General features: G+C 42.0%; 1 protein-coding gene and 1 pseudogene across 4 annotated transcripts in view; one reads left to right on the top strand and one right to left on the bottom strand.

Annotated features, from left to right (window-relative positions):
• Positions 1-18,455, bottom strand: part of MACROH2A1 (macroH2A.1 histone) — a 114,789-nt gene that overhangs the window by 34,791 nt on the left and 61,543 nt on the right. For 2 of the 4 annotated variants that reach the window (XM_069763807.1, XM_069763806.1), the window contains exons 6-7: positions 11,122-11,212; positions 4,333-4,422 (exon numbers count right to left, since the gene is read on the bottom strand). In XM_069763807.1, coding sequence (XP_069619908.1) covers positions 4,333-4,422; positions 11,122-11,212 — 181 coding nt within the window. The remainder of the gene's footprint in view (positions 1-4,332; positions 4,423-11,121; positions 11,213-18,455) is intronic. The other 2 variants (XM_069763803.1, XM_069763804.1) reach the window with 1 other exon arrangement.
• Positions 666-1,304, top strand: LOC138675505 (YY1-associated factor 2 pseudogene; annotated as a pseudogene).

Raw genomic sequence — 18,455 nt, 5'->3', positions numbered from 1 at the left:
CAGCCTTGCGTCCTGGCCTACAGTGAAAAGACCAAAGATGCAGAGTGAGATGGCCTAAAGAATTGGACTTGACAGCAGGCATTGAGGAGGAAAGGTAAGAGATGTGGTGTGTAATGGGAAAAAATAATAATACGTTTTCTGGGCTATAGTGAAGAGGCCAGGCATGCGGTATGCTGCGATGGAAAAAGAAAAGAGGACTGGATGGCTTGGAACGAGCAGCGGGCAGCCAGAAAGGTCAGCGACAAGGTATTATTTTTTACCCCTAACCTTGTTGCAACTTACATAAAAATTCGGGAAAGGAACAAACCTATGATCCCTAATATGAATGAAACCCAGGGACTGCCTGTACATACAAACATTAAGGTGGACCTTTACACCGGATACCGCCGCTGCCCTGGAGAGACAGGTCTTATCCTACAGTCTGACACAGAAGACTGAACTGTCTGTAACTAAGTGCAGTATTGCAGTATAAGAATCAGAAGTGCTGAATGTGAAACAACGATGTGGGGGTGCAGGTTAAGGAAAAATAGTGCCATACTGCTTCTTGCTTTTGCCTATACAGTCCAGCTATGGAAATTATCAAATAATAACTGCTCGTCAGACAGTAGATCACATGGCACAGCTGACCATACTGAATGGGTTAAAAATGTATTCATGTGGGACAGCTGGCTGCGGCGGATCGCGGTCGGTGCAGCCGCTTGTGTGCCGGGGCTTTGGTGCTCGGCCTCCGCTTCCTGTCATTCGCCGCAGCATGGGAGACAAGAAAAGTCCCACAAGGCCGAAGCGGCAGCCGAAGCCGTCGTCAGACGAGGGGTACTGGGACTGCAGCGTGTGCACGTTCAAGAACAGCGCCGAGGCCTTCAAGTGCCTGATGTGTGATGTGTGCAAGGGGACGTCCACCCGGAAACCACGACCTGTATCACAGTCGGTTGCACAGCAGGTAACGCAGCAATTTGTGCCTCCCATGCAGTCGAAGAAAGAGAAAAAAGACAGAACAGAAAAAGAAAAAAGTGAAAAAGAAACTCCTATTAAAAAAGAACAGTAACAAGAAAGCAAGGCCACGGTTGAAAAATGTGGACAGAAGCAGTGCGCAGCATTTGGAAGTTACTGTGGGGGACCTAACGGTCATTATTACAGACTTTAAAGAGAAAACCAAGTCCCCGCCTACGTCCAGTGCCACGTCCGTGGACCAACATAGTCAAAGTGGATCTGGCTCAGAAAACACAGAGCGGGGAATATCCAGGTCATCGTCGCCCAGGGGAGAAACCTCATCTGTAAATGGAGAATCGCATTAAAGTTTCTCTAGTGTTAAAAAAAAAAAAAAAAAAAAATGTATTCATGTTACTGAGATGGGATGAAACAAATTACCGTACGAAGCATCAGCACTGCTATCCCATAGAATGTAAGTCCGCAAGGACAGGGTCCTCTCCCCTCTGCACCAGTCTGTCACAACCTGTTTACTGTAAATGATATCTATAACCCTGCATGTAACCCCTTTCTCATGTACAGCACCATGGAATTAATGGTGCTATATAAATAATAATAATGATAATAATAATAATAATAATAATAATAGTGAGGTAACAACAAAACAAATGCCGGAGGGACACTTTAAATAACAGTTTAACCCCTTCATGACCGTGGGATTTTTCGTTTTTCCGTGTTCGTTTTTCACTTCCCTCCTTCCCAGAGCCATAACTTTTTTATTTTTCCGTCAATATGGCCATGTGAGGGCTTATTTTTTGCGGGACGAGTTGTACTTTTGAACGACATCATTGGTTTTAGCATGTCGTGTACTAGAAAACGGGAAAAAAATTCCAAGTACGGTGAAATTGCAAAAAAAGTGCAGTCCCACACTTGTTTTTTGTTTGGCTTTTTTGCTAGGTTCACTAAATGCTAAAACTGACCTGACATTATGATTCTACAGGTCAGTACGAGTTCATAGACACCAAACATGTCTAGGTTATTTTTTATCTAAGTGGTGAAAAAAAATTCCAAACTTTGCTAAAAAAAAAAAAAAATTGCGCCATTTTCCGATAGTCGTAGCGTCTCCATTTTTCGTGATCTGGGGTCGGTTGAGGGCTTATTTTTTGTGTGCCAAGATGACGTTTTTAATGATAGCATTTTGGTGCAGATACGTGCTTTTGATCGCCCGTTATTGCATATTAATGCAATGTCGCGGCGACCTAAAAAACGTAATTCTGGCATTTCGATTTTTTTTCTCGCTACGCCGTTTAGCGATCAGGTTAATGCTTTTTTTTAATTGATAGATCGGGCGATTCTGAGCGCGGCGATACCAAATATGTGTAGATTTGATTTTTTTTTATTGATTTATTTTGATTGGGGCGAAAGGGGGGTGATTTAAACTTTTATATTTTTTTTCACATTTTTTTTAACTTTTTTTTTTTTTACTTTTGCCATGCTTCAATAGCCTCCATGGGAGGCTAGAAGCTGGCACAACTCGATCGGCTCTGCTACATAGCAGCGATCTGCTGATCGCTGCTATGTAGCAGAAATGCAGGTGTGCTGTGAGCGCCGACCACAGGGTGGCGCTCACAGCCACCGGTGATCAGTAACCATAGAGGTCTCTAGGACCTCTATGGTTACCATCCTGACGCATCACCGACCCCCGATCATGTGACGGGGGTCGGCGATGACGTCATTTCCGGCCGCCCGGCCGGATGCGGTAGTTAAATGCCGCTGTCTGCGATTGACAGCGGCATTTAACTAGTTAATAGGTGCGGGCAGATCGCGATTCTGCCTGCGCCTATTACGGGCACATGTCAGCTGTTCAAAACAGCTGACATGTCCCAGCTTTGATGCGGGCTCACCGCGGAGCCCTGCATCAAAGCAGGGGATCGGACTTCGGACGTACTATCCCGTCCGAGGTCAGATAGGGGTTAAAGGACCTAAAATTACAAATGAAGCAAATCTGCAGGTTGAGATAATTTGAAGCTTAAAATTCTGAATATGTCAGAACCTAGGAGCTAGAAACACAACATTTTTTTTTCAAAACCATTTTCAAAGATGTTTCATTTTATTCCCTCTGCTCTGGAGAACGATAATTGCAGTAGCCTTTAAAGGGACAGTCTAATCTGAGACAACAATCACCAAGGATGGCACAGCTAGCTTGAATGGTTTGGGGAAGAAGCTTTACATTGGTGTCATTCAGATTACTGACTGTCCATGAAATACAAAAACAACTAAATTCTGCAAGAACGGGAGCCACTTTCTTACTATGGGTCTAAAAATTAACAGGCAGGTAGTTGGTAAGTAGCATCATGTTCTACCTAGCACTGGCACACAGCAGTCATTGACCGTTCCTGCCGGCGATTCAGCTGCTCAACATCAACAGAACAGCTCTTTCTCTCCCAGGCTGCTTTGTTGACGAGGCATGCCTGCTGACATCATGCTGATTGACAGCTGGCTACCTGTAATTATGTTGCAGTCACACTCCGTGAATGGAGCAAAGAGGAAGAGAAGCCACTGTCCTGTCAAAGTGACGTTGGTGGAAGCCACTGAATTGCCGGCTGGAGCGATCTGTGACTGTTCTGTGCCGGCAGAGATCAGCTTCGGGCACAAAAAGGGGATAGGTAGCAACTAACGGTCTGTAAATTATTAGGCCCACAGTAAAAAAAATAAATAGTCCCAGATAACCTCTTCATTGCCTGTTCATTAAGCAGTGTGCCAATGATTTGCTGCAGCAGTCACGAGAATAGTCAACTCTGTAATTGCTGAAGCCCAGTAAATGATGACCACTTCCTCATGTAACTGCTGCCGCCAGTCACTGGCCTCAGCAATGTTCATTAAGGACAGTGACTGGCTACAGTGGTGATAGAGAGGAAGGAGTGGCTGGGCTGGAATGGCAGCAGATTTACTAGGAAAGCAAAGTCCTTTATCTTTTTATAGAATTTATCTACTTTATCCAATTTTGTATTCAGTTGTAAAACATCCTAAAAAGATTGCTATTAGTGATGAGCGAATAGAATTGTTTCTCGGGTCTCCCAGAGCACGCTCGGGTGATCTCCGAGTGTTTGGGAGTGCTCGGAGATTTAGTTTTCGGCACTGCAGCTGCATGATTTATGGCTGCTGGACAGCCTGAATACATGTGGGAATTGCCTAACAAACAGGCATTCCTCACATGTACCTAGCCTGGCTAGCAGTCGTAAATCATGCAGCTGAGGGACGAAAACTAAATCTCCGAGCACTCGGGAGATCATCCGAGCGTGCTCTGGGAGACCCGAGAAACAATTCTATTCGCTCATCACTAATTGCTATATGTTGCTTCAATATAGTACATCTAAAAAGCATAACATTATGTCCAATCATTACCTCCAGCTATATCTAAAGGTCCATTCTTTTTCTTCAGTTCAACGACAGCTTCAATGAACTCTTTCCCTCCTTTCTTCTCTAAGGCACTGCCTAAGTGCAAGCATGTATCAGTTACATACAGTTACATTTATCACATCACAGTCATCAAGCATTTGTTCCTCTCGTTTAACCTCGTTTGTCATTCTGCATAAATGAGAAAGGAAAGCACCGAGCAATAAATGATAAAGACGACTAGAACCACCACTCAGTTCACAGGTCGGAATATTTGTAGCATGGATTGTAGTAAACCAAACACTGGATTGTACAGAAAACGTCTGGGTTTTGCCAAAAAAGACCACACATAATTACCGTAATATAGAAAAACCTTCCTTTCTACGTATAAAGCTTTGATCAACACTATTGGCACCCTTGTCTTATTTTACAAAAATTCAGAAATAAGTGGGTATGTACCCACTGTGTGTCAATACAATGCTTTAATAGAATGTCTAAAAACATTCAAGAAAAGTCTGTGAGTACCGAGACATGCAGTCAGTTCAAGAATGAAATGGAGAGGAACCTGGTTCAACAACTTTACCAACAATTCCATTTTTTTATTGTAGCCATCTGTGGGCTTCTAGCACCTGTCTACTGGGAGTTTCTTCCATGCAAACCTCTCAAGCTCTGGTGGAATTTCTTAACTGTTACTATTCCCAGAAGCAGATTTCTGGTCTCCCCAAAGACTTTCAATAGCATTGAGGTGAGGACTTATTGCTGGCGTTCTATCATTCTTTCTGATCCATTTGTGTGCATTATTGAATGTGCTCTGGTCATTATTTTATTGCAGGACCCATTTTGCTCCACTTAGATTTAGGTCTCATGCACATGTCCAATTTTTAAGCATGAGTGGGATCTGTGTTTTTCACGGATAGTACTCATACCAGGAATAGTATATGGGGACAATTTTTTTTTTGATGACACTCATACCATAATCTGATCAAACTCTGATCTTCACAATTGGTCCAATTTTTTCATACACTAAAAAAATCCGACGTCTGAATGAGGCCTTCATTTTCTTAGACTTGGGAGCACGTTTCACTCTATAATGCCCCAACAATCCTCCTCATTATTTCTAGAACACTTTCAAGGTCTTCCATCCCAGATGTCGCAAAGTAGCCCCGTAGCCTGTAGGCAGGGTGCAATTTTTTATTTTCAGGCTTCATTTTGTTGTGCATAAACATTATTGCCAAAGAGCTCTAATTTGGTTTTTTATGTACATAGAACATGTTCCCAGAAGGATTTTGGATGGCATGGGTCTCTTTAACAAGTTTTCTCATTCCACCATGACCTGGAAAATCTTTGATTGTTCCAAGAGTATCACACTTTATGATAACATCACTTTGCTGAAGTCAGGATTCTAAGGTCTTCGGAGATAGGCTGCTTGTGCTTGGTGATAATAGTATTTTTGGCCTGCCTACACAGCTCTCATGTCTTTGCCATTGTGAACAAGGATCAGGGAATAAAACTATCATCTTTAAGCACCAAAGCCAACATTCACAGGCCCTCTAAGACGTTTCACTAAACACTTCATTACCGAACATATTTTACATGGAGTTCTTATTTAGTGGTGTCAGTAATGTAAACCACAACTGTAGCATATATCAGGAGTGATCCCATCCCAATATATGGGATCTTTAGCTAGATATTAATAATGATTAGTCTCTCCAGGAGGACCATTGAATGTTGTGTGTGGGAATGACTTTCAAACATATTTTATCAGATAAATCCACATCTGTCACCCCTTTGACTACTTATTTACTCTTAATTCATGGGTAAAACCTGTCTTCAGTGAATACAGATTGTCCCATGACTGAGATAGGAGATGTTATGCAGCGTGGAGGTGGGGGGAGGTGGAAGGATCTAGAGGCTGCGAGTTCTCCCGAAACTACCGCAGCACAGATAGAAAGGCTTCATCAAGAACATCATCAGTTCATAATATCTTCCATTATTATTTTTTGCTTAGTGTTGCCTTATTCTAGGAAGCGTAGGGTTTTTATTTTACCATGGATGGAGAGGAGTGAGGGCTTCTTATTTGCTTGGCTAGCTGAAAAATAGTAATTCTGGCATTTCAATCTTTTTCCACTTAATGGTTAAATAATAATTTTAGATCTTGATTGATCAGATTTTTACGGATGCTGCAATACCAAATATGTTTATTTTTTGTTCACATTTAACGGAAATGGAGGCGATTTCAATATTTATATTTAAAAAAAAACCACTTTTTTTCTTTACCTTATTTTTTAGTCTCTTTAGGATGCTTGAGCCTGTGATCGGTTGAGCGCTTGTTCTGTTTACCGAACACTGTTCCTGAGCCCCTTCCACTCATTTGGACCCCATCACAGATTTGTACAATATACTTTTGTGCAAAAGAGTTTCATAAAATAATGGACTCGTATCAATGGGATTACAGTTTTGGGACAGCAACCATGTAATCTATTGATTCATACTAATAATATGTAATAAGAATCTAAAGACAGCCAAGCCCTTTATTATTAAAGGTTTAAAGTTTGCATGTTGACACGCATACTTAAAGGGGTTGTTCCACGAACAAAGTACATTTTAATAAGTAGATCTTGAAATTAAAATAACTTCCACAATTGAATGTATTAAAAAAAGTCCCTGTACTGAGATAATCTTATAAATGTGCCCCTGCTGTGTAATGTCTGTGTCTGACCGTACAGGAACATGGTCTGATCATACCACATCTCCTGGGCAGGGGAGGAATCAAAAGAGAGGATACCAACAGGACAGTATCACATCACCGCTGGTTCTCTCAGGTAAAACATTTCACTGCATGTGTTATCATAGGAGCGACTTTTTCTTTTGCACTCTGACCTCATCATAAATCAAATCAGTGAAATATGAAATTAGCGGCAGTCAGAACTCCAAAGCTATTGATTTGATTTATGATGAACTTCGGGAACTGGAGATGCAGCAGAAACACTTGCTCCTGTGATAAAACAGGCAGGATAATGTGTTACCTCATAGAGAGCAGCAGCTGCAAGCCTCTGCTACGTCATCTGTATAATCACTTATTCTTCCTCCTCTAGCCAGGAGATGAGGTATGTGCTGACTTGAACATGTGATTGTGTGATCACTTGTTTTACATATTGCAATACTGGACTTTATAGGAGGGCTAAGTTGGCAGCATTTCTGGTCTTCTGCAATTCCTCGGAAGTCATTGCAACCCATTTTCACCCTCAATGATGTCAGCTCACTTCCTGAGTCCACTTAAATGTACTAATTAAGAAACCCTTCACCCCCAGATTAACTGTTTTTATAGAAGAATATACAGTACTTTTCAGGTGAGTTGGAGTAATAGTAGACATAATCAAGAAGTTTACAACCCGTGGCACTATAGCTAGTCTGATTGGACGTGGACGGCAGAGAAAAATTGATGAAATGTTGCAATGCGAGCTAGTCCGGATAGTGGATAAGCAGCCCCAATCAAGTTCCAAAGAAATTCAAGCTGTCCCACAGCCTCAGGATGCATGAGTGTCAGCAAAAACTATCCGCCAACATTTTAATGAAATGAAATGCTATGACAGGAGAACTAGGAGGACCCCACTGCTGACAAAGAGACATAAAAAAGTCCGTAAAGTGAAAGCAGAGCACAGCGGTGACGTGTGCTGTGCTTTCACTTTCACTTTACGGCCGGCAGTGAGTGCGGGAAGCAGAGGGAAGCAGACGGCAAGGGACCTGACGGACACCAGAATGTAAGTATGTGCTGTTTGTTTTTTTTTACGCTGGTAACCAGGGTAAACATCGGGTTACTAAGCGCGGTCCTGCGCTTAGTAACCCGATGTTTACCCTGGTTACCTGGGGACCTCGGCATCGTTGGTCGCTGGAGAGCTGTCTGTGTGACAGCTCTCCAGCGACCACACTACGATTTACCTACGATCACGGCCAGGTCGTATCGCTGGTCGTGATCGTAGGTAAATCGTATAGTGTGACGGTACCCTAAGCCAAAATCCTTCTGGGAAAGTGTTTTGTAGACAGATGAGACTAAGATAGAGCTTTTTGGTAAAGCACAACATTCTACTGTTTACCAAAAACAGAACGAGGCCTACAAAGGATGAACACAGTACTTATAGTCATCATGGAATTTGAAGATTACCAAATAATTTTTGGGTTACAGTGCAGTGCCCAGTGTCAGACAGCTGGGTAATGGGTCTTCCTGCAGCACAATGACCCCAAACATACTTCAAGAAGCACCCAGAAATGGATGGAACCAAAAGCACCGGAGAGTTCTGAAGTGGCCAGCAATGATTCCAGATCTAAATCCCATTGAACACCTTTGGAGAGATCTTAAAATTGCTGTTGGGAGAAGGCACCCTTCAAGTATGAGAGACTTGGAGCAGTTTGCGAAAGAAGAGTGGTCCAAAATTCCAGTTGAGAGGTGTAAGAAGATTGTGGATGGTTATAGGAAGTGAATGATTGCCGTTATTTATTTCAAAGGGTGTGCAACCAAATATTAATTTGAGGGTGCCAACAATTTTGTTGAGCCCATTTTTGGGGTATTTTGTGAAATTATGTCCAATTTGACTTTTTTTCTGTTTTTTTTTTAGTTGTTCCAATAAACACAAAGGAAATAAACCTGTGTATAACAAAACGTGTAATTGCAATAATTTTCTGGGGGAAATATTTAATTTTCTGGAACAATTTCAAGGGTGCCAATATTTTCGGCCATGACTGTAGCCTTCTAACATCCGTTAATTAATTTATCCAGCTCAAATTACAGCAAGTGTAAAATGAGCAGGAGCAGACCCCAACGTGCTGGGTGAGACGGGCCATACAGGAATGTTTAGATAAAGAATGAATAGACGTGGGACTCTTAGGTATTTTATTAGCAGATGATGTGCTGACGTATTTGCCTTATATAACAGCTGCAAGGCTTTGTATACATTGTTCTCTTCTGGGAATACCCGTATTATCACACCATTTAAGAAACAGCTCTCAGAGGTCACCATGACACTGAAAGGTAGTGGAAGAAATATTTCCGTGTATATGTTGGGAAAGGTAGACACCTGCTCTTTTCCAATTCTCAGCATTTCTATTTTTAGGGCTGCAAAATAACTAATTTTTAATTAAAGTAGCCTTTAAATCTTATATATTAGGAATCTTAAATAACAGGTAATGATTAGCAGTAAAAAATGCACAAAAAGTGAGACTAAATAGGGATGCAACAACCATTAACCACTTTAGCATGAGCCTATTTTGGGTTTTCAGGATGAAAAATGTTTTCCTTGCTTATCATAACATTCAGTCATAACTATTATCTTTGTACAATAAATACTTTAAGAAAAAAAATAATTTTGATTTTGTGTTAAACTTTGGTTTTAGGACTTACTTTTTTGAGTGACATGACTTTTTGGGAGGTGATATTAGCAAAAAGAAAAAACCCTGCAATTCCGGAATTTTTTTTCTCCAACAAAGTCTACCGTTTTTTTTAGTAGACAATGCTTTGCGAGGGCTGGCTTTTGGGAAGCAAGCTGTTTTAAAAAGTACTATTTTGGGGAACGCTCTTCAAATTTGCAGCGTGTAAATGAGATTTTGAAAACCTTACTTACATAGCTAGTATTGTATTCTAAAAAAAATACAAAACAGGAATAGAGAACATTTATGTATTCTCTCAATTAACAAAGTAATTGTTCGGCATCAAATGGAATAATGCAGTTGCTTGCACCTACTGCAAACCTATATCTTCTATAGATAACATATGGGGGTAGACAAACAAAAAAATGAAAAATAGAAATTCTTTGGATTAAACATACATGCAAATAGAGCAACAGACTAAAAACATAGGAATCGCTCAGCAAAAGATATGCTAATACAAGCAGGAGGAGACATAAATAATGTACAAAATATATCAAATGGTAACAATCGCATACATTGGGGGAAATAAGTATTTGATCCCTTGTTGATTTTGTAAGTTTGCCCACATATTTGATATGTATTGTAGATCGTGTCTGGCCAACTCTTAAATTTTTGCTTCATTTTACCTGCTGTTGGTCAATATTCTTAAACACTTTGTTCATGGTATTTTTGTAACGTTTTAGTGGCTTATTAGTTTAGATTTGTGTACAGACTCATTTTATACCTACCAGCCTACATATATCCTACTGTCTCCTCCTGTTTGGTATGACACATCTTACTCTGTGCGATTCCTTTGCTTTTAATCTGTTTGCCTATTTGCATACAGTAAATAAATTAAAATTTTTCATGCTTTTTAGTGGTCCATCCCTTATTTATCTACAAAAATTAGTTAGAACTGCATTAAGCTGCAGAAAAAAACACATCAAAAATTGCACCATGTGCATTCATCCTAATCTGGTGCGGCTTGGTACTTAAGAAACATTTGGAGGAGGAATAACTGCCACACTGATATCAGATGCAAATTGCTCATCATCATGACAGTCCCGAAAAGAAAAATAAAACCATCAGATATACATATGTCCATGAAGAGGTCATTCATGATCATAATCAATATTCCTGAGAATGTCCGAGACGCACAGAAAGCCATACAATCACATCTCAGCTTGGTTATGACGGAAAGCTCAATTCCTAGGAGTATTGGTTCAGATGATGAAGGCTGGTTTCCAATAGGTGACATGCATTTGTTAATGTAATTTCTCCTTTGTTAGGTGTCATTATGAAATACAGATTTGGTTAGCAGGTAAAATTAGTAAGATTTAGATCCTATGTTACCATGCATAAATATATGAAACTCCGCATCACTAAACTTTTCATTACCTACTTCACCACCGGTGTAGAGGTCAGAGCCTGTCGGGTGAACGACAGCATCACTTTCGAGGGTGGCAATGTCAGCCTTTACAACTTGCAACTATAATAGGCAAACATATGTACATCAACCATTTTGGGTAAGGAACACAAAGGAAGGACATTTAGAATGATTTTACCTCGTGCCTGGTCTTCCTACCTTATAAGCTCAGGGGAAAGGAAGCAGCTGTCCAGCCATTGTTATATATAACCAAGAACAGATACAGAGGCATGGCAGCCATTCAGGTCTCCTACCATTGTCCATGTAGCATGTACAGAGCAGTCTTTATGCAGACACTAACTGCTATATTAGTCCTGAGGAGTGGAAGCTGGGTGTAGGCTGTTATATTATTACCACACATCCACCTTGCCTTTTACACTTTTATAGAGGGCCAGGCGTTCATCAGTGAACTGGTCAAATAACATTTATGAAGGAATAGATCACTTACATCTAGATAGCTTTACTATTTAGATTGTCTTGCTAACTACAAATATGCATATGGTCTAAGCGCTAATGTATCTCCTTGTGGAGAGTGGCATGCCTGACCTGTCAGAATGAAGAGACTTATAAGTCATACAATGCTCCTATGGGAAATATGCAAATTTCCTCTTCGGAGATGAAGAGGACTTAAACTCTAGTGCCACCTATTGGGAAGAAGCCATCCTATAAGTCAATATCGACTCTTTAAATTGGGTATCCAGGACTTTATAAAAAAACAATTGTAACAACCCTGCCGGCATCACTGCATGGCCTTCCATCCCCCACCTGCCTGTTACATCAACTCACTCACCCTGTGCTATGCTGTGAGATCTGTCTGCTGCCAGCTTCATGCCGTGTGCTCCATGGCCGCTTACTCTGTGTACACTTCCTGGCTGTGTGCATAGGGGGGGGGCAGCGCCAGCAACTCTGGATTCTTATTGAGACTGTGTGCACCTCCCTAAGGTGCTCCTGGCCAATAGCCTTGAGGCCTCTGAGACTTAAGGCATCCTCACCCATTGGAGGATGCCTGAGCAAACTATTTCCCTCAGTTAGCACTTGCTACTGAGCTGCCAGGTCGTGTCTGTTTCCGGTCTCTGAGGGCTGCAATACGCAGGTCTTTATCTCTGTTCTGTTTGGATCTCTGTGTACGCCACCCATTGGGGCGTTGTACTCTGGTCTGAATCTGTGTTCCGTTACTTCTGTGTCTGAACTCTGGTCTATGTCCATTCCTGTTCCTTCTTTGTTTGTTTAGCATCCTCACTCTGCTGTGTTTACCTCTGCGTTACCTCTCTGCTCTGCCTGCCACTATCAGTGGCTCTGCATCTCTCTGCTCTGTTCGCCACTACCTGTGGCTCTGTGCTTCTCTGCTCAGTTCTGCCACAACCTGTGGTTCTGTGCCTCTCAGCTTTGCTCGCCACAACCTGTGGCTCTGCACCATCTGGCTCTTGGCTTTGCCTCCTGCGGTTCTGGCTCTTTGCATTGTCTCCTGCGGTTCGCTCTTGGCTCCGCCCCAGCATCTCCGCTCTTGTCTCCGCCTCCAGCGTCTCTGCTCTTGGCTCCGCCTCCAGCAGTTCCATTCTTGGCTCCGCCCCCAGCGGCTCCATCCTTGGCTTCACCTCCTCCTCTGCCTTCTCTTTCTCTGCTCTTAGCTCTGCCTTCTCCTTCTCTGCTCTCAGCTCTGCCTTCTCCTTCCTGCTCTTACTCCGCCTCCTATGGTTCTGCTTTGCATCTGCTCTTGCTCTACTTCTGTTCAGCAACTTACTGAACAGGTTCCTACCTGTTTCCATATACCCTCCAGTCTGAACATGTTCTTACCTGTTTCCATACAACTGACTGTATACCAGTTCCTACCAGAGTATCAGCCCTGTCCGCCTGTATCTCCATCAAGCCAGTCTGCCTGTCAGGGCCTCTGCCGTTCCCATCCGTCAGCCAGTGTCGCAGCCGTGTCTGCCTGCCTGTGTCTTGTCCCTCAGTGGGATCAACATCCACAGTCAGACTCCACCCTGGAGTGGTACCTGGTAGCTACCTACTGCACAAGTCTGACATCACCATCGGAGGCTCCAGCGAACACCTAGGAAGCTACTTAGTTACACCCCTTCCAGGGAAATCTGGTCTGTGGTCCAGTGGGGCCACACCCCTGCGCCAACCAGTCTGGGCGCGAGCGTTACACAAATAATGTACCTGAGCACTAACAGGTAGGTAATTGCCACTTACCTGCCTGTTGTGTCCAGCGCCGTTCTTCCCCGGTACAGAGTGGTCACACTCCTGCCGGGGATTCAGAAGCCGCTGCTGACATCACATCTATAGAGAGGAGGCTTCTTTTCTGCTTCACTCAGTCGACGGGAGGGGACTTCCGACATCATTCTGATTGACAGTCAGATACCCACTGCCTAAGTGGGCAAGCCGGCTGTCAGAATGACTTCGGAAGTCACTACCCGTCGCATCAGCAGGGGTAGCTGAATCCCCGGCAGGAGCGGTCTGTGACCGCTCTGTGAGAGGGAAGAACTGTACCGGACACAACCGGCAGGTAAGTTGCAATTACCTGCCTGTTAACACTCAGGTAAATTTTTTGTTTTGTTTTTTATAAAGTCACAGATATACCCATTAATGCGCCTTTCCACATGACTTAAAATAAAAGCCAAACCAGAATCTCTCTTTGTAGACATGTTTCAGGGTGTTACCACTCCTCAGAGCAAGAGCAAGAGTCTCTGACTAGGGTCTCACGGGAGCATTGCATGGCCTAGAAGTTTCCTTACACTGATGTGTTAGGCATGTCATCCTCCACAAGGAGAGACTTCACTCCTTAGAACATAGTCAAAGGCATTTCATACAGTCAAATCACATCTCTTGCTTTGCATTGAGGAGGGGTAACACACCGAAACACGTCTGCTTATAGATATTCTGGTTTAGCCTTTATACCAAGTCATATGGCAAGGCTTATGAAAGGGTCATTATTGACTTTTAGGATTGCTACTTCCAACAGGTGGTACTAGAGTTCAAATTCTCTTCCTGTCTGAAGAAGAAATTTCCATATTAAAGTTCTATGGAGAACTAGAACTGTTGTTTCAGGTGAACTTGCAGCAGAATGTCTGTATCAGCCTCTAAAGCTCCTTCCCTCTTCATTGAATTTTAAAAGGACCAACTGCCATCTCCTATCTTAGTACTGTGAAAATCTGTCTACACTGAATACAGACTTTACTGATTTTATCCATGAATTGAGTAGTGAAAGATCAATAAAGGAGGAAAAATTATCAAATTTCTCTAACAAGATAAAAGTAGTGAAAGATCAATAAAGGAGGAAAAATTATCAAATTTCTCTAACAAGATAAACAACAGTCACTTACTTCCATGTGTGGTGTTGATTTATCAAATGAAATTGAAAACAACGGTTACTCTTTAGGAGCAATCTAAGGGTATGTTCACACTAAATTTTTGTACACAGATTTTAAAGTGGATGTTTCAAAGTCCACATCAAAAACCGCTTCAAATACTATTTGAATATTTTTTTATATGGATTTTGAAGCAGATCTGATTTAACCCCTTTGTGAACAAGCTAATTTTGACCTTAATTACAGGGCAATTTTTTTTTAAAATCTGAGCAGCGTCATTTTATGAAGTAATAACCCTGGAACGCTTCAACGGATCTCACTGATTCTAAGACTTTTTTTGTCACATATGGTGCTTCATGATAGTGATAAAATTAGTTTGTTATGACTTTTGTTTATTTGTGAAAATATTGGAAATTTTTCAAAAATGTTGAAAAAAAAAATGCAGTTTCCAAATTTTCAATCTTTAAATTCTTCAAATTGTTAGTCACGCTGTACAAAATCAATAATAAGTAATATTTCCCATATGTCTACTTTGCATCTGCATAACTTCTCAAACGTCATTTTATTTTGTTAGGATTTTAGAGGGGATAAAAGTTTAGCAGCAATTTCAAACTTTTTTTCAACAAATTTACAAAACCTGTTTCTTTAGGTACCTGTGGACTTTGAGGGCCTGTATATTGGAAACTTCCCAAATGTGATACTATTTTAAAAACCACGCCTTTCAAATAGTTCAAAACTGGTGTCAGGAAACTTTTTAACCCTTCACGTGCTACACAGGAATTAAAAAAATAAATAAATAGATTTACCTCTAAAATGTTGCTTTAGTCCTAATTTGTTCAATTTTGGTAAATCCAGCATCAGAAATCTTATGCATATAAAAGTATCACATTAGGTAAATTAAAATTAAGACAAGAGCATGGTATTCACAGGTCCGGCTTGGGGACATGATAGGCAGACGTGTTTCAGACCATCAGGTCTTTAATCATTGCAATCTGCATATCTGAGCACCCGATGCAAACTCGAGTAGCGAGCACTTGCGCTACTAACCCCAACCCTAAGGCCGGGATCACACATAAGTGAGATACGGCCGAGTCTCGCAGGTGAAAACCCAGCTCTGTCGCTGGCACTCTGGAGCGGGCATGCAGCCGCACAGCAATACATGGAGCTGTACGCTCCGCTCCGGAGTGCCGGCGCCAGAGCTGGGTTTTCACCTGCGAGACTCGGCCGTATCTCGCGTATGTGTGATCCCGGCCTAATACTGAGCCCAGCCCTAACCTTAATTGCAAAGAATGAAAAAAATAAAAATTATAAAATAAAAAAAAATTAAATCTGACTAAGGGGATGATTTACTAATTATTGGACTTTTGATCGCTGTGATAGGGTCTATCAAAGGGATCAAAAATCTGGAACCAATAGGAAAATTCCCTGCAGTTGCTGGTTGCCGGACGGCAGATCTCGGCAGGCCTAATGTGCATTCCCAAGCCATTTTTTTCATTAAGAGAGGGCGGGGGGCCAGAATGGTCCAGGGGATGGCGGAAGTAGAGAGGGTGGTTTGGGGACATCAATTCTCTCTCCTCTGATATGTTTTATCTATCAGGAGAGAAATAATTTATTTTTAATTATTTTTAAAGCGGACACACATTCTTTTTTGCGTGATTGGGGCCTGGAAAAACATGGGGCAGCTGAGACCCTGGAGATTTTCGAACTCTGGGGAGCACTATAGACTTATTCCGGATCACTGTTTTAAAATGGTGACGAGGGAATAAGGCCCCTTAGCGGTCGTAGTTTAAATGTGCATTGGTGGTTATTAAGGGGATAAAATCCACGTAACAAAAACTCAGTGTGAACATAGCTTAATGCATTCGGCACAACAGCTGTGGGCAGACTAATATCCCTAGCTGTGATCAGTAAACCTATGAGAAAAGTGTAAGCTGTCACTTACAGCATATGGCCTAGGTGACAAAGGCCTTCATGAGACAGCCTGTGAACACCAATGGTCATTCCAATCTCCTGGTTAATAACCAAATATTTTCTAGCTCCTGCTTCACATCAGCAATCTGAATAATAGAAGGATCTGAAGAAGAATTTGCTCTATTTGCAATCCACAACTCTGAATATCAAATGTAAATTAAGGCTTCAGAGCTGTAGAAATGCTCCTTGTGGTATTGTGGACTTATTGGTATTTTAATGTCTGCTCGGCTGCTAGTTATGAATAGGAGGTTGTTCCACAGATCACTGGTCCTTTGAGGGTCTGCAGGCGTGATCCACGGTTATTCACACTTGTTCTTATATAAATGACACCAAAGGTGTTTGGGGTCTTCATTCCTGCAGGTCTGTGCTGCCTAAGAATTGGTGAAATATCAATTGTAGCTGTTTACTTTGTAACAACCAGTAGTATTGATTGGGACTGGCCCCTATAAAATAGAGTAATGTGGTAAAATATACATTTACTACAACTAGCTACATTACATTCATTCAAAACTAAGTACAAGAAGAAATGAGTTATCAGTCCCTTCAAAGGATATTTCTCAATTTTACTCATGACAAGCCAAAAATGTTGCATAATTAATGATATTAATAAAGTTGCCAGATCACTTTAAATGGTTGTCCCATAAACAACATTCGTTATGTATGATTTATGGGGGTTCAACCAATGTCTGGGACCATCGCAGATCACAAGGCTGGGCCGCAAAAGACCCATGAGAATAGAGGTGTAGTGAGCATGTGCCCACTGTCGACAGGCGTGGTAGTCACACATGCTCACAAGCACTTCATTTACACAGATGACTTTGTGCCAACCATTGATGAGATCTGTGGGGGTCTAAGCAGCTGTAGCCCAGTGATTATACATTTCTTGTATCCTGTAGAAAGATGATAAAAATCTTCATAAAACCAAACAAAAGAAGTGTGATTACTAGTTTCAGAAAACCAGGCGTTCTCTAGGATTTTACGTTAGCTGAATTAATTACCGTAAATGTAAATTTGTTGGAGAGAAAAACAATTTCTGGGAGAATATCAAAAATACACATTTTCTTCCCATATTTTCTGTATAAACAGTGCAGCAGGGTGTACATAGAAGATAGAATGAATTGGAGTTAAAGGGAACCTGTCACCAGAAAAAATGCTATTAACCTGCTGTGAGGCAGTAGGGATGTCACATGTAGGAGTCGCTGTGTGTTCCCCAAAGGATGCGCACGGAGGCGTATTGAGGCCTTGGGAGTGCATTGCAGTCACAGGTGTAGCTGTGATTGCAGTGCGGAATAAAAAGTGTTAGTCTTGGGCAAACTATTTGTCCAAGGCAGATTTAAGAAAAACTGCTGGGCTTCTGTGTTTTGAAACAGACTACAGAATGGTATTGGTGCAGTCCGTTTCCTTCCTGGCCTGGTTTTCCATGTGGCTGAAGGCCACAGGTTGCATGTAAAAGCCACTGAAGCAGAGGGTTGGGTGTGTCAGGGTCAGTGTCAGTTTGGTTTTGGCAGGAGTGCAGAGCTCCACCTGTTTGAGGCAATACAGGCAAGAGGAGCCAAACAGCCAGGGGAGCGGAGACGCCTGGCACCCACAGGGTACACAGTGGTGCAGTCACCCATGGCAACTGGTCTTGGAGGTGGACTGGCGTGTTTATTGGCTGCAATTTGGAGCATATGGTTCCCGGCTGTGATCCGGAGGATATTGTGTACTGTGTGCTGTGCTGTGAGTTAAACATTGAGGGTATGTGCACACATTGCGGATTCTCTGCGGATCCGCAGCGTTTTTTGAGGTGCAGAAACGCTGCAGATCCGCAATTGATTTACAGTACAATGTAAATCAATGAGAAAAAAAAAATGCTGTGCACACTTTGCGGAAAATCCACTGCGGAAACGCTGCGGTTTAAAAGAAGTAGCATGTCACTTCTTTTTTGTGAATCGTTGTGCAGCGTTTTTGTACCCATTCCATTATAGAAAACCGCAGGGGTAAAAAACGCAGCAAATCTGCAAGAAAACCGCAGCAAAAACGCCCCA

The sequence above is a fragment of the Ranitomeya imitator genome, chromosome 4 (assembly GCF_032444005.1).
Source record: "Ranitomeya imitator isolate aRanImi1 chromosome 4, aRanImi1.pri, whole genome shotgun sequence".
Lineage (NCBI taxonomy): Eukaryota > Metazoa > Chordata > Amphibia > Anura > Dendrobatidae > Ranitomeya > Ranitomeya imitator.
This window is presented reverse-complemented; position numbering and strand designations above follow the sequence as displayed.